Source organism: Heterodontus francisci, chromosome 1 (assembly GCF_036365525.1).
Source record: "Heterodontus francisci isolate sHetFra1 chromosome 1, sHetFra1.hap1, whole genome shotgun sequence".
Classification (NCBI taxonomy): Eukaryota; Metazoa; Chordata; class Chondrichthyes; order Heterodontiformes; family Heterodontidae; genus Heterodontus; species Heterodontus francisci.
Genome location: NC_090371.1, coordinates 125,737,283 through 125,754,067, shown reverse-complemented (window position 1 = coordinate 125,754,067; position 16,785 = coordinate 125,737,283). Strand labels below are relative to the sequence as shown.

General features: G+C 45.2%; 1 protein-coding gene across 2 annotated transcripts in view; it reads right to left on the bottom strand.

The window, feature by feature from the left end:
- The window catches only part of sgcb (sarcoglycan, beta (dystrophin-associated glycoprotein)), a 41,140-nt gene extending 32,174 nt beyond the window's left edge, over positions 1 to 8,966 (bottom strand). For both annotated transcript variants that reach the window (XM_068035485.1, XM_068035477.1), the window contains exons 1-2: positions 8,930 to 8,966; positions 1,261 to 1,467 (exon numbers count right to left, since the gene is read on the bottom strand). In XM_068035485.1, the coding sequence (XP_067891586.1) occupies positions 1,261 to 1,467; positions 8,930 to 8,944 (222 nt within the window). In that variant the 5' untranslated portion in view covers positions 8,945 to 8,966. The remainder of the gene's footprint in view (positions 1 to 1,260; positions 1,468 to 8,929) is intronic.
- Between the last annotated feature and the right edge of the window lie 7,819 nt (positions 8,967 to 16,785).

Genomic DNA, 16,785 nt, shown 5'->3' with positions numbered 1-16,785 from the left:
GAATTCTTGTTCACAGCTTTCCAATTATAAGGCAAAGAAATACGCACAAACAGGCTTTCTTCGGTTTAAAGAAGAAAAGTGAAATTTATTAAACTTACTTAAACTCCAATACAGTTCACGCCTACGGATATACGACGCGCCCACTTGAGCATGCACATGCGATATAGACATGCAGATAGGGACAGAAAAGAGAAGAAAAGATAAAGTGGAACAGTTTGAAGCAATATCTTGTGACTGTGCTTCGCTCACGGTATAGTCCTTTTGTAGGTAATTGTTGCGTTTTGTTGGGGCCCAGTGTTCTGTTTAAACCTTATTCACATAGGAAACTTTTCTCTCTTTGAGGTTCACATGTCTTCACAAGATTTAGTTCCCTGAGCAGGCAGACAGGAGGAGGTAATTCTTGCTTCAGTTCCAGCAGCACACGGCGTTGAGTTCAAATTCTGTTTTTCCAGTTTAAAACTCCCCTAGTTGGCCAGCAGGTAGTCACGTGACCGACTGGTTTGACCAGGTCTCTTCTGTGTATTGGGGCGAGGACTGGTTCATTTGTTTCAACACCGTCTGGTACTTTGCAAATATCTTTCCAGTCAGGGGCTTGCAATTTTAAGTTTTAATGTTCATGTTGCGAAATCATGTGTGCCTCAGTCTTCGCAGGTGAGGGGTTTGCCTGATAGTCCACTGACCAAAATCACTATGATGAACAAGATTATGGCAATGTGGAGACAGCACCTATTTCAAGAGCTGAAAAGTTAACACTTTCAGATTCTGCACCAGGATTGCTTACATAATTCTCAGAATATTTTAAATTTTGTTTTTTCTTATTCTTTCACAGCATGTGGACATCACTGCCAAGGACAGCATTTATTGCCCATCCCTACCTGCCCTTAACTGAGCGACTTGCTAGGCCATTTCAGAGCAGCTAAGAGTCAACTACATTGCTGTGGATCTGAAGTCACGTGTAGGCCAGACCAGGTAAGGAAGACAGATTTCCTTCCCTAAAGGATATTAGTGAACTAGATAGGTTTTTACCACATCCTGGCAGTTTCATGGCCACCATTTCTGATATTAGCTTTTTATTCCATATTTATTAATTAACTAAATTTAAATTTGCCAAGCTGCCATGTCTCCGGATTATTAGTCCAGGCTTCTGGATTACTAGTCTAATCACATACCGTTCTATACTATTGTTCATTACATTATATGTATTTCTGTTTTCACTGAGTATTCTCTTATTACCAACATATTGACAAAAGATGTACTCACAATTAAATTAATCACTGCCAGGATAAACATAAGGACAATTACACAAATGGCCAGATTGCCCTTACGACCTCGTAACCCTGTCCTATGCAGTCTCTCTTCATCAATGGGAACATATCCAGCCTTAAAGTTGCTGTTGTGCTCCTTGTTTATATTTCTACGATCAACTGCTTTCTCAAGCATGGAGCGTCGGACAGGACCATTTGAACTCTTTAAAAAAAAACAAGGAAAATAATATTCAAAATTAGCATAGCAAATAATGTGATCTTTTTCAGCTGTTCAATACTGAAAAATACAACTCATGTCTTGCAGTGAATCAATTTAGATCTTTACTGAATAAATTGATTGAAAATGTTCTGAACTGAAGAATATTTGTGGAAGAAAAACAGAAAATGCTGCAAATACTCATCAGATCTGGCAGCATCTGTGGAGAGAAAAGCAGAGTTAACACTTCAAGTTGATGACCTTTCATCAGAACTGGCAAAGGTTAGAAATGTAATGGGTTTTGAGCAAGTGGAAGGGGGTAAGAAGAACAAAAGGGAAGGTCTGTGATAGGGTGGAAGGGAGAAGACATTAAATGACAAAAGGTTTCATGGTACAAAGTAAAGAAACAAAAGATGTGTCTGGTTGAGGTGTAGACGGCAGGATAGCAGCTGTCCAAATACAGTGGGATCAAGAAAGAAAGAAACCAGCAAAAAAAGGATGTTTGCAGGGCATCAAATGTATTTGCAGCCAATGTCAAGTCAATTGCAGGAATCCACTATCTACATGTGTAGCATCTTAAACAGCACTGCAGTAAATACAGTACACGCTGGAGCATGTAGCAGCTCTAAGCCAACCTGCAGTGGAGATTGCAGTGACAGAGCCCTTATGGACATTATTACTTCTCAGCTTCGAGGCTTTGGGTACTAGACTGAAGTCTTTTCTGGCCTCCAAATAACTGGGGCTGGGATATGGTCAACCATCTTTCAGGACTTCACTAAGTTTGAGTGGTAACATTAAGTACGTTTTCCTGCAGATCAGTGGAGAATCAAGAGGGCCAATATCTAATACTAGTGGCACAGTTGGAAAGCGTTACTGTTTCTCTCAGGATGGCAGCAGCATGAACAGCCTCCCACCAACACCCTTCAGATGACTGCACACCTGACAGGAAGGAGTCAGGGCCAATCCGCCCATGCAGAAACCCAAGAAGTCACCATGTAGCAGCCACATCCTAAATCTTACTGACCATGAGACTGTGGGTTCATCCGTCTCAAAAGGCTCCTACATGAAGGAAGCAGTCATCCACTTCCTGCGCTCTTCCACGCAGGTAGTACTCAGGAAAAGCATAAACTAGGTTTAAGAGAACTAGCATCACAGGGACACATGCAGACTGAGACACAAAGTACACACAATATAGATTTTATTGAAGTTAAGGCAGCTGTAAAGTTCCTGTGTGTACAGATGTTTCTTTTAGGTATCTTCCTCCAGGGCCTCTATTATGAGGCAGCTTTCTAAAGCAAAGTTGTATAGCAGCTATAATAAAAGCAAAATACTGCAAATGCTGAAAATCTGAAATAAAAACAGAAGGTGCTGGAAATACTCAGCAGGTCAGGCAGCATCTGTGGAGAGAGAAGCAGAGTTAACATTTCAGACCTGTGACCTTTCATCAGAACTGGCAAAGGTGAGAAAAGAATTAAGTTGTAAGCAAGTGAAGGGGAGGGGGGGGGTTGTTGGGGAAGAGAACAAAAGGTAAGTTGTGTGATAGGGCAAAGGGCAGGAGAGATTAAATAACAAAGCTGTCTTGGGACAAAGGCAAAGAGCGTGTTAATGCTTGTGGTGAAAGATAAAGCATTAGTCCAGAGAGAGTGTTAATAGCAGAATAATGAGCAGCTGTCTACATGAAAAACAGGCACATGGTTAAAAAATAAAATAAAAAAAATATAAAAAGGCCTGTCATGCGCTGAAGTTATTGAACTCAATGTTGAGTCCGCAAAGCTGTAGAGTGCCTAATCGAAAGATCAGGTGCTGCTCCTTGAGCTTGCGTTGATGTTCACTGGAAGACTGGAGCAGGCCAAAGACAGAAATGTGGGCATGAGAGCGGGGGGCACGGGGGCAGCAGGCAGGCGAAAACGGGTGTTCAAATGGCAAGAGACTGGTAGCTCGGGGTCATCTTTTCGGATTGATCAGGGGTGTTCTGCAAAGCGCTCAACCAATCTGCATTTGGTCTCCCCAATGTAGAAGCGACCGCATTGTGAGCAGTGAATACAGTATACTAAACTGAAGGTAGTACAAGTTAATTGCTGCTTTATGCTTTTATATACAGCTGATGTTACTGATATCCCCCAAGGCAGGCTGAAATGATCCCACAGAATAAAAGTTCGGGCAATTGTGACCTCCACAGCCACTGAAATGCAGTTCCTATGGGAAGCTGGCTGTCAAGATTACATTATGTGGCATGACTAATCAATTGCTTCCTCTGTGAAACACAGCCTCCACAAGCACTGCTCGTGGATAAGCTGGAGAGATGGGTCTGTACATTCCGTATGTGGGCTATCGGCAGGTGGCTACAGTACATCTCCTGTGTTCCCAGGGCAGCCTAAAGTCCCTGCATTGGTCGGAGAGACACCAATAATCATTGCATTGGTCTCAAATCAGCCTACATTCCCTGCATTGGTCACAGAGCTGCCTCTAAGCCCTGTATTAGTCTCAGACCAGCCTAAAGTTAGAACATCGGATCTAGAGCACCAATAGTCCCTGCATTGATCCAAGAGCAGCCTACATCCCCTGCATTAATCTAAAAGCAGCCTTTGGTCCCTGTATTAGTCCTGGAGCATCTATAGTCACTGCTTTGGTCCAAAAGCAGCCTATAGTTCCTGCATTGGTCTAAAATAAGTCTACAGTCACTGCATTGGTTCTCCGAGCAGCCTATAGTCCCTGCATTGGGCCTAGAGCGAGCCTATAGCTCCTGCATTGGTTTTCCGAGCTGCCTATAGTCCCTGCATTGGTTGTCCGAAAAGTCTATTGTCCCTGCATCAGTTCCAGAGCACCTATAGTCCCCTGCATTGGTCATACAGACGCCTATGGTCCCTGCAATGGTTCTCCGTGCAGCCTATAGTCCCTGCATTGGTCCTAGAGCAGCCTATAGTCACTGCATTGGTCCTTGAGCAACCTATAGTCCCTGCATTGGTCTTTGAGCAGCCTATAGTCACCGCATTAGTCCTTGAGCAGCCTATAGTCGCTGCATTAGTTCTCCTCCTTTTCTGAAAAAAAAAACAAATGGAGGAAAACCATTGCCGCCTCCTAGGAACAATGGGAAGTCCAAGACACGAACCCCACAGAAGGCGGCACAAAGGTTGATGGTGAAGCAGATGAAAGCAGAGAAAAAGAAAGCAGCAAATTATCCACAAGAGCTGAGAAATAAGCTAAGAAGTTCTTTAATATCTATATAGAGTTACCTAGGGATTACAAGGAAACAGGCTCATTTGACCCAAGCAGTCTGTGTTATCTTTTATACCTCACACAAACAGTAATCCTAATTCCACATGCTTGCCCAGTTTCCATATCCCTTTATTCTCTTTTCCTTTGACCACCTATTTACATTATTCGTTAATGCTGATACGGTGCCTGCTTCAAACACTAACTTTGGCCTGCGGTGTAAAGAAATTACTCATGCTCTTATGTTCTAAATCTCTGGCATTTAGAGTTATAGAGTCAGATTTCTACAGCACAGAAACAGGCCCTTCGGCCTATCGTGTCTGTGCCAGACATCAAACACCTATCTATTCTAATCCCATTTTCCAGCACTTGGCCCAGAGCCTTGTATGCTATGGCGTTTCAAGTGCTCAACTAAATAGTTCTTAAATGTTGTGAGGGTTCCTGCCTCTACCACCTCTTCAGGCAGTGCATTCTAGATTCCAACCACCCTCTGGGTGAAAAGTTTTTTTCCTCAAATCCCCTCTAAACCTCTTGCCCCTTACCTGAAATCTATGCCCCCTGGTTACTGACACCTCCGCTAAGGGAAAAAGTTTCTTCCTATCTATCCTATCAATGCCCCTCAAATTTTGTATACCTCAATCAGGTCCCCCCTCAGCCTTCTCTGCTCTAAGGAAAACAACCCTAGCCTATCCAGTCTCTCTTCATAGCTGAAATGCTCCAGCCCAGGCAACATCTTGGTGAATCTCCTCTGCACCCTCTCCAGTGCAATCACATCCTTCCTATAGTGTGGTGCCCAGAACTGGACACAGTACTCCAGTTGTAGCCTAACTAGCATTTTATACAGCTAGTTATCTTATCTATGTCCCTTGTTCCAGATTCCTTAACCACAGGAGACAGTCTGCTGTAATCTTCTCTATCCTACCCCTTCATGATTTGAAATACCATAATACCTAATTTTTTTAATTCTTTCATGGGATATGAGTGTCGCTGGCAAAGCCAGCATTTGTTGCCCATCCCTAATTGCCCTTAAGAAAGTGGTAGTGAGCTGCCTTCCTGAACTGCTGCAGTCAATGTGGAATAGATACATCCATAGGGCTGTTGGAAAAGGAGTCCCAGGATTTTGACCCAGCGACAGTGAAGGAACAGCGATATAGTTCCAAGCCAGGATGGTGTTTGGCTTGAAGGGGAACTTGCAGGCGGTGGTGTTCCCAGGTGTCTAATGTCCTTGTACTTCTAGATGGTAGAAGTCACGGGTTTGGAAGGTGCTGTCAAAATAGGCTTGGCAAGTTGCTGCAGTGCATTTTGTGGATGGCACACGCTGCTGTCACTGTGCGTCGGTGATGAAGGGAGTGAATTTTTAAGGTGGTGGATGGGCTGCCTAACAAGCAGGCTGCTTTGTCCTGGATGGTGTTGAGCTTCTTGGAGCTGCCTGGCACTTGTGTGGCGCAAATATTACTTGTCACTTATCAGCCCAAGTCTGAATGTTGTCCAGGTTTTGCTGCATGCCGGCATAGATTGCTTCAATATCTGAGGAGTCACAAATGGTACTGAACACTATGCAATCATCAGCGAACATCCCCACTTCTGATTGTGAACTGTGAGGAAGATAGCGCAGAACTTCAAAAAGATATAGATAAGTTGGTGGAATGGGCGGACAAGTGGCAGATGAAGTGCAATGCAAAGAAATATGAAGTGATTCATTTTGGTAGGAAGAACATGGAAGACAACATAAAAGAAATGGTACAACTCTAAAGGGGGTGCAGGAGCAGAAGGACCTGGATGTATATGTGCGTAAGTCATTAAAGGTGGCAGGACAGGTTGAGAGCACGGTTAATGAAACATACAGTATCCTGGGCTTTATTAATAGGGGCATAGAGTATAAGAGTAAGGAGGTTATGTTGAAGAAAAGGAAAATACTGCAGATGCTGGAAATCTGAAATAAAAACAAAGTTCTAGAAATACACAGCAGGTCTGGCAGCATCTGTGAAGAGAGAAACAAAGTTAGCATCTCCACAGATGCTGCCAGACCTGCTGTGTATTTCCTGAGGTCATGTTGAACTCATATAGGACACTAGTTCGACCTCAGCTTAAGTATTGCGTCCAGTTTTGGACGCCACACTTTAAGATATGAAAGATTGGAGAGGATTCAGAAAAGGTTCACGAGAATGGTTCCAGGGATGAGGAACTTCAGTTATGAAGACAGATTGGAGAAGTTGGGACTGTTTTCCTTGGAGAAGAGAAGGCGGAGAGGTGATTTGATAAAGATATTCAAAATCATGTGGGGTCTAGACAGAGCAGATAGGGAGAAACTGTTCCGACTCATGAAAGGATCGAGAACAAGCGGACACAGGTTTAATGTAATTGGCAAAAGAAGCAAAATTGACATGAGGAGAAACTTTTTCATGCAGCAAGTGGTTAAGGTCTGGAATGCGGCGAGTGTGGTGTCAGCAGGTTCACTCAAGGCATGCGAATGGGAATTCGACTTATCTGAAAAGGAAGTATACAGGGAGAAGGCAGGGGAATGGCACTAGGTGAACTGCTCATTCGGAGAGCCAGTGCAGACACGATGGGCCAAATGGCCTCTTTCTGCACTGTAGCAATTCTGTGATTCTGACCTGATGATGGAGGGAAGATCAGTGATAAAGCAGTTGAAAGTAAAGCAGCTGTTCTAATGAAAGCAAGTCCAGTTTTTTCACCTTTGTATTTATATTTCCCCCCCCTTCCCCCAAGGCAGCATCCTAGTGAAACTGTGCTGTATCCTTTCTATTGCCTTAATATCCTTCCAATAGTATGGAGCTGAAAGCTGTACACAGAAATACTCCAACTGTAATCTCTCAGGTTTCAAACAGATTCACCATTATATCTCTTCTTTTATATTCTATACCACTTCCCATTAACCTTAGTACTTCCTTAGTTTTTTTTAATGGCAATTGTTCATTTGTGGAACTGCTTCCAACGGTGATTTTCCAAAGTATAATTACTCAGTTATTTTTCACAACAATGTACGTTATATTTACTGTAATTGAACTCCATCTTGCACTTGTTATCCATTCCACCCTCATAATAACTTCTCGCAGATTACGTTCTCATTTCATTCTCCCTCCCTCCATTTACACTTTCACCCCCTCCATTTCTGTCTGTCTCTCTCGCAGTTTCTCTCTGTACCCGCCCCCCTTTCACAGTGTGTCTCCCTCTTTCATTCTCTCTTCCCCCCTCACCCGTCTGCAACCCATCTCGGTCTCTCTCGCTCCCCCCGCCACTCCCCATCCCCATCAGTCTCTCTTTCTCACCTCCCCTTCCCAACCCCTCCCCATATTGCTCTCGCTCAGTCCCCTGTCCTCCCCTCTCGGTCTCTCTCTCCCCTCCTCTCCCATTCCTGTCCCTCTCGTGCTCCACCAGCTCAGGCACTCGTCTCCCTCTCCCCCCCCCCCCAACCCTCCGACCCACTCTCACTCTACCCCCCCCAACCTAACACCCTCTCTAACTCTCTCTCTTCTTCCCCCACCCCACCGCACCGCAGTCCCTCTCTCTCGCTGTCCCCATCTCTCTCACTCCCTCTTCCCCCGCCCAACGCAGTCCCTCTCTCTCCCCCCCCACCCCTCAGCCACTCGCCCCCTCCCCCATCCCTCTCAGCCGCTCACCCCCGCTCCAACCTCTCTCGCTCGCCCCCTCCCCAATCTCAGTCCCTCTCTCCCCCGTCCCCCCAGCTCAGTCTCTCAACCCCTCTCCCCCACCCCCATTCCCCCCCCAGCTCATTCCCGCCCCCATTCCCCCCCCCAGCTCATTCTCTCCCCCACCCCCCATTCCCCCCCAAGCTCATTCTCTCCCCCGCCCCCATTCCCCCCCAGCTCATTCTCTCCCCCATTCCCCCCCCCAGCTCATTCTCTCCCCCATTCCCCCCCCAGCTCATTCTCTCCCCCGCCCCCATTCCCCCCCCAGCTCATTCTCTCCCCCGCCCCCATTCCCCCCCAGCTCATTCTCTCCCCCGCCCCCATTCCCCCCCAGCTCATTCTCTCCCCCGCCCCCATTCCCCCCCAGCTCATTCTCTCCCCCGCCCCCATTCCCCCCCAGCTCATTCTCCCCTCATCTCAGTCTGTCGGTTTCTATCTCCATTTCCCAGTATCTCTCTCCTGGTTCTTACTCTCTATTTCTTTCTTCCTCGATTTTTCAGTCCCTTTCTATTTCTCTCCCTGTCTGGGTTTCTCTTGTTCTATTTCCCTCTCGCTCCCTCCATCTATTTTTATTTCTCTCTCACCTGTTCCGCCGCCATCTTGTCTCCGCTCTGAGGCCCCGCCCCCGGACTCAACCACCGAAATCGGGCCGGAGGGGAATCTGCCACCGGACTCAACCACCGAGATCGGGCCGGATGGGTGAGATCTGCCCCCCGCCCTCCCAGCTGGGCCGAGAGAGAGCGGAGCCAGGGCTTGGACAGGTATCCGGAGTGTCGGTTCCCCGCCTATCTCCCGGGGGGCTGGATCCTAGTTTGATATGCTGAGGGATTGATGTACTGGGATTCCCAATTCACATATCCGTTGATCAAAGCCAGCTCGATTTCAGCACCACCGCCCTCTCAATCTGCTTCACCGACCTCTGGGGTTCAGTTCAGCCTTACCAGAAATAATCTCTCCAGGAAGGGATGAAGAGGGAAAAGACAAGGCGCTTGCATTTTATGGGGCAGCCGCTGCAAAGGTTCAATGACGAAAGGGCACAGTGCAAGGGTGGCACCGCAGCCTCACAGCTCCAACGACCCAGGTTCGGTTCTGGGTACTCCCTGTGTGGAGTTTGCAAGTTCTCCCTATGACTGTGTGAGTTTCCACCAGCTGCTCCAGTTTCCTCCTACAGCCAAAGACTTGCAGGTTGATAGGTAAATTGGCCACTGTAAATTGCCCCTAGTATAAGTAGGTGGTAGGAGAATTGAGGGAAGGTGGGAATGTGGGATTAATTAATGTAGGATTAGTATAAATGGGTGGTTGATGGCCAGTACACATCAGTACAGACTTGGTGGGCTGAAGGGCCTGTTTCAGTGCTGTTCTGTGACTACCTAGCCACATTAAAAAAAAAAAGGCCCTCCTGCCCTAGAGGCTGAAAACTGAGTCAAACACCCTGGGGCTGGATATACACTAGAGGAATGTTTGACATGAAATGTAAATGTAATCTGTAAGTATGACCTGTAGGGAGGCACCTCATACTGTATTGAAAGAAACTGCTTTGTATTGTCATGTATTGTCAAATACTGTTATGTAATGTACTTTTACAAATTTCAAATAAAATATATTTTTGGAAAACGAAATTAACAGTGGTTAGTGTTGAAGTCTCATTTACTTTTGGCAGGAGGGAGGTGGGAGACCAGCTACTGCTGTGATATGCAGGTGCATTCAGTTTGGACTCATGCTGAGTATTTCCAACATTTTCTGCTTCCATTAATCTCTTGTTGGTCTGATTCTTGTGATTGTGGAAAAGCTGTAAGTTGGACTTACTTAAATCTTCCATCACATTGCAATAACGTAATTTTTTGAATGATTAAATGACACTGAGAAATTGGAATAAAAACAAGAAAAGCTGGAACCACTCAGCAAGTCTGGCAGCATCTGTGGAAAGAGAAGCAGAGTTAATGTTTCTGGTCAGTGACCCTTCTTCGGAACTGAGAAATTGGACTGGGTTTGCACAGGTCTGTAAAATATTCCCAAACGTGTCACATTCAAGTGAGTATTCTGCAATAGAACTGGAAGCAAGAAACTCCTATGTTTATAGGAAGTTTTTAAAAAATAAAATAGTAACCTGCTTTGAGTATCTTAAATAAAAACAAATGCTGGAAATACTCAGCAGGTCTGGCAGCACCTGTGGAGAGAGAAGCAGAGTTGGTGTTTCAGGTCAGTGACCCTTCTTCAGAGCTGACAAATATTAGAAATGTAAAAGATTTTAAGCAAGAAAAGCGCGGGGGTGGGGCGGTAAAGCTCTCACATTGAACAACTTCTCCTTCAACTCCACTCACTTCCTTCAAGTAAAAGGTGTTGCCATGGGTACCCGCATGGGTCCTAGTTATGCCTGTCCTTTTGTGAGATATGTCGAACATTCCTTGTTCCAGTCCTACTCAGGTCCCCTCCCCCAACTCTTTTTCCGGTACATTGATGACTGTATCGGTGCCGTTTCCTGCTCCCGCCCGGAACTAGAAAACTTTATCAACGTTGTTTCTAATTTCCACCCTTCTCTCACCTTCACATGGTCCATCTCCGACACTTCCCTTCCTCAACTTCTCTGTCTCCATCTCTGGGGATAGGCTGTCCACGAATATTCATTATAAGCCCACCGACTCCCACAGCTGCCTCGACTACACTTCTTCACACCCTGCCTCCTGTAAGGACTCCATTCCATTCTCCCTGTTTCTCTGTCTCCGACGCATCTGCTCTGAAGATGCAACCTTCCACAACAGTGCTTCTGATATTCTTCCTTTTTCCTTAACCGAGGATTCCCCTCCACTGTGGTTGACAGGGCCCTCAACCGTGTCCGGCCCATTTCCCACATCTCTACCTTCACCCCTCTCCCTGCCTCCCAGAACTATGACAGGGTTCCCCTTGTCCTCACTTTCCACTCCACCAGCTTCCACATCCAAAGGATCATCCTCCGCCATTTCCGCCACATTCAGCATGATGCCACTACCAAACGCATCTTCCCCTCCCTTCCCCTGTCAGCATTCCGAAGGGATTGTTACCTCCGCAACACCCTCGTTCATTCCTCCATTACCCCCACCACCTCCTCCCCTTCCCACGGCACCTTCCCCTGCAATCGCAGGAGGTGTAACACCTGCCCATTTACCTCCTCCTCACTATCCAAGGCCCCAAACATTCAGGTGAAGCAGTGATTTACTTGTACTTCTTTCAATTTAGTATACTGTATTCACTGCTCACAATGTGGTCTCCCCTACATCGGGGAGACCAAACGCAGATTGGGTGACCGCTATGCAAAACACCTCTGCTTAGTCCGTAAGCATAACCCCGAGCTTCCGGCTGCTGGCCATTTCAACAACCCCTCCCCCCACCCCCGCTCTCATGCTCACAACTCTGTCCTGGGATTGCTGCAGTGTTCCAGCGAACATCAACGCAAGCTCGAGAAATAGCATCTCATTTACCAAATAGGCACGCTACAGCCTGCCGGACTGAACATTGAATTCAATCATTTCAGAGCATGACGGGCCCCCCCCCTTTTTATGTTCAGTTATTTTTTTCTTTTTTATTTGGTTATTTTATTTTAGGTCGTTTTTATTTGGTTATTTCAGGTTTTTTAGTGTATTTAGTTTGTTTCCACTGTTCCTTTTAAAAAAAATTTTTTTTTTAAATGATGTGCTTGGAGTGCTTTGTGCTTTACAGTCTATTCACACCCTCTCTGTACTAACACTTTGTCTTTCACCACACCATTAACATACCGTTTGCCTTTGCTCCATGACCTTCTGGTCAGTTATTCTCTGTGACCTTGTCCTATCATTAACAGGCAATCTTTAACCACATTAATAGCAGAGCGGTTGGCGTGCACCAGAACGTTAGTGGACTCACAATTACCCCTTTATCTCTGGTTTGTCTGGTCTGTCTCATCAGTCTACATCAGTAATATTCTCAAATTACTACTCTAAGTAATTGCCTCTTTTCTTAGCATTATTAAAACACTCTTTACACACTCCACTTTCATATTATGAGTATTATAATTTAGATAGGGGGTCCATGATTACAAATCCATTTGGCGTCCTTCAACCAAAAAACGTTTGAGAAACACTGCTCTAAATTATCAGACTTTTTGTCCGACATCCAGTACTGGATGAGCAGAAATTTCCTGTCATTAAATATTGGGAAGACTGAAGCCATTTCCTTTGGTTCCCCAATAAACTCCATTCCCTAGCCACCAACTCCATCCTCTCCCTGGCAACTGTCTGAGGATGAACCAGATTGTTTGCAACTTTGGTGTCACACTTGACCCCGAGATGGGCTTCCTATATCATATCCGTTCCATCACTAAGGTCACCTATTTCCATCTCTGTAACATTGCTTGACTCTGCCCCTTTCTCAGCTCATCTGTTGCTGAAGTCCTTATCTATGCCTTTGTTCCTTCCAGACTTGACTATTCTAATGCACCCATGGCTGCTCCCCCATGTTCTATCCTCCGTCTGTAAACTTGAGGTCGTCCAAAACTTTGCTGCCCGTGCCCTAATTCTCACCAAGTCTCAATCACCCATCACCCCTGTGCTCACTGATCTACGTTGGCTTCTGGTTATGTATTGCCTTGATTTAAAAATGTCATTTTGTTTTCAAATCTCTTCATGGCCTCACCTCTCCCTATCTCTGTAATCTCCTCCAACTCTACAACCCTCTGAGGTATCTGCACTCTTCTACTTCTGGCCACTTGAGCATCCCCAATTTTAATTGCTCCACCATTGGTAGCCATGTCTTTAGCTGCCAAGACCCTAAGCTCTGCAATTCCAGCTTCTCCACCTCACTTTCCTCCTTTAAGACTCTCCCTAAAACCTACCTCTTTGACCAAGTTTTTGGCCATCTGCCCTAATATCTCCTTATGTAGCTCAGTGTTGTTTTGTTTATAATGCTGATGCGAACTACCTTCTGATGTTTTATTATATTAAAGGTGCTATATAAATACAAGTTGTTGTTGTTGGCTTATCTCTTTGAGCTGTCTCTAAGTCCCGTAGCTTGCCCTTATCATCTTCCACTATATCAACCGCTCCTACATTGGTGCCATTTACAAACTATAAGGGTGAGAAGAAAATAATCAGGGTTCAGTTCTATTCACAACTCCTCAGCTACTGAAGCAGTCCATGCCCACATGCAGCAAGACCTGGACTACATTCAGGCTTGGGCTGATAAATGGCAAGTAGCATTTGCGCCACATAAGTGCCAGGCACTGAACAGCTCCAACAAGAGTGAGTCTAAACACCTCCCCTTGAGATTCAACGGCATTATCATTATTAAAACCCACACCATCAACATCCTGAGGGTCACCATTAACCAGAAACCTAACTGGACCAGCCACATAAGTACTGTGACTACAAGAGCAGGTCAGAGGTAGGATATTCTGTGGCTTGTGTCTCACCTCCTGACTCCCCATAGCCTGATCACCATCTACAAAGTAGTCAGGAGTGTGATGGATTACTCTCCACTTGCCTGGATGAGTGCAGCTCCAACAACACTCAAGAAGCTCAACACCATCCAGGACAAAGCAGCCTATTTGATTATCGCCCTATCCACCACCTTAAACATTCACTCCCTCCACCACTGGTGCACAGTGACAGCAATGTGTACTATCTGCAAGATGCATGGCAGCAACTCACCAAGGCTCCTTCGAAGGCACCTCCCAGAGCTGTGACCTCTACCACCCTAAAGAATAAGGGCGGCCAACGCATGGGAACGCCACCACCTGCAAGGTCCCCTCCATGTCACACACCATCCTGACTTGGAAATGTATCATTGTTCCTTCACCATTGCTGTGTAAAAATTCTAAAACTCTCTACTTAACAGCACTTTGAGGGTATCTTCACCACAAGGACTGCAGCGGTTCAGAGAGGGGGCTCACCACCACCTTATCAAGGGCTCTTAGGGATGAGTAATAAATGCTGACCTGGCCAGTGACATGTCCATTCTGTGAATGAATGTAAAATAAATAATCGTGCATTTCAATCCAGGTCCCACACAGACCGCATAGTATTTACAGCAAAGAAACAGGCCTTTCATGCATAAAAGAACAGATAAAAAGAATTTCTTAAAGAAAATTTGAAGATATTTATTTACTGGCCACAAAACTATTTGGATTGAATTAATGCAGTGTGATATTGTTAATGATTTTCTATGCAATTCTTTGCTGTTTTAATAAAGGTATTAATCCAGTCATGAATAATATCGCACATCTTGACTTTTAGAGTCATAAAATTATACTGGCACAGAAGGAGGCCATTCAGCCCATTGAGTCCATGGCAGCTCTCTGTGGAGCAATCCAGTCAGTCCCCTTCCCCTGCTTTATCCCCATCGCCCTGTAGGTTTATTTCCCTCTAGTGCCCATCCTATTTCCTTTTGAAATCATTGATTGTCTCCACTTCCAGTGCCCTTGTAGGCAATGAGTTCCATGTCACTACCATGCAGAAAAAGTTCTTCCTCACATGCTCACTGCATCTCTTGCCCAAAACGTTAAATGTGTGTCCCCTAGTCCTTGTACCATCAGCTAGTGGGAACAGCTTTTCTTTATCTACCTTCTCTAAACCTGTCATAATCTTGTACACCTCTGTCAAATCACCCCTCAATCTCCTTCACTCCAAGGAAAACAACCCCAGCTTCTCCAACATAATCTTGTAGCTAAAATCCCTCACCCTTGGAACCATTCTGGTAAATCTCCTCTGCACCCTCTCAAAGACCCTCACAACTTTCCTAAAGATGATCAGAACTGACTTCAACCCCATTTTTAAAAAGGAATCTGCAGGAAATCCTCTGATGAGGCTAGATTATTTGAAGGCTTGCTGTACAGTGCAAGTAATTTGAAAAACAAAGCATGCCTGTTCAGCTTAGAGGAATGTCATCATAATATTGAGCATATAATACATATATAGTCGTTTGGTAGTACAGAACCAAATGAGACAGGTGTCTATTTATTTTTTATTTATTTAGAGATACAGCACTGAAACAGGCCCTTCAGCCCACCGAGTCTGTGCCAACCAACAACCACCCATTTATACTAATCCTACATTAATCCCATATTCCCTACCACATCCCCACCTTCCCCAAATTCTCCTACCACCTACCTCCACTAGGGGCAATTTACAGTGGCCAATTTACCTGTCAACCTGCAAGTCTTTGGCTGTGGGAGGAAACCGGAGCACCCGGCAGAAACCCATGCAGTCACAGGGAGAACTTGCAAACTCCACACAGGCAGTACCCAGAATCGAACCTGGGTCGCTGGAGTTGTGAGGCTGCAGTGCTAACCACTGCACCACTGTGTCTAGGGGCCCCTTTCAGCCTTCACCTGGTCTTACCGTAACATGGTTTTATTTTTAAACACACTGTGTTTTTAGCTCCACCTTGATGAATCCTTGTTCACCGCGTTTCAAGTATAAGGCAAAGAAACCAGCACAAACAGGTTTTCTTAGGTTTAAAGAAGAAAAGTAGAAATTTATTAAATTTGAAGATAAACTCTAATTCAGTTGACGCCTCCGGATACACGATGCGTCCACGCTAGCATGCATACACGATGCACACATGCAAATAGAGACAGAAAAGAGCAGAAGAAAAATAAAATGAAAAAGTTTGAGGAAATATCTGAAGAGATTTTGTTACGGTTCTTTGAGCTCACTGTCGAATCCTTGATTGTAGGTAGATCTTACTTTTCATTGGAACCCAGTATTTTTCTTAAACCTTGTTAGCTGTAGGAGACTTTTCTATCTTGAGGTTCATGTGTCTTCAGTGGATTCAGAGGCTTGTGAGAAAGAGATGGGAGCAGACAGGAGGGATCTTCTGAGTCAAGGAGCAAACAGTCTTTCTCCTCAAACTCCCTGTGGCTAGTTCAAAAGACCCTGGAACAACCAGTTAGTCATGTGATAGGCTGGTCTAACCAGTCCTGGATTGTATCTCCTTAACAGTCTCTGGAATGCTCCTCTTACACACACTACCTGGTGATCAAGGTCCATTGTGGGTTGAATGTGTCAGGGAATGGTCCTTTGTCCTTCCAATCACTGTCTGTTAATATGCAAATGTATTTTCCAGCCAAGGCTGATCTGTTTAACAAGTCATTTCCACGTTCCAGCAACAGTTTAAAATCAATGTTCATGACAAAATTAATGTGCCTCATTTTTGGCAGGTGGGGGCCTAGGTGGTGACAGTACATATGCAATTATTAGAGTGAGTTTTAAAAATAATAAATTAGGCACAAATGGAAATTACAATCATCATAGAAATTTTTAATAAGGATTCACCTTGTTGGAAAGTCGTGCAATATTTTGCTAAACAGGGTCAATAGTACAATAAGAACTGGACAGGTCGTGACAAGATTGGCAGCAGCCAAGAAATAGCGTTGCTACAACTGAAAAACAGCGGCGGCAGCACAGCGCAGGCGTAGCGTCCCTAACACCAA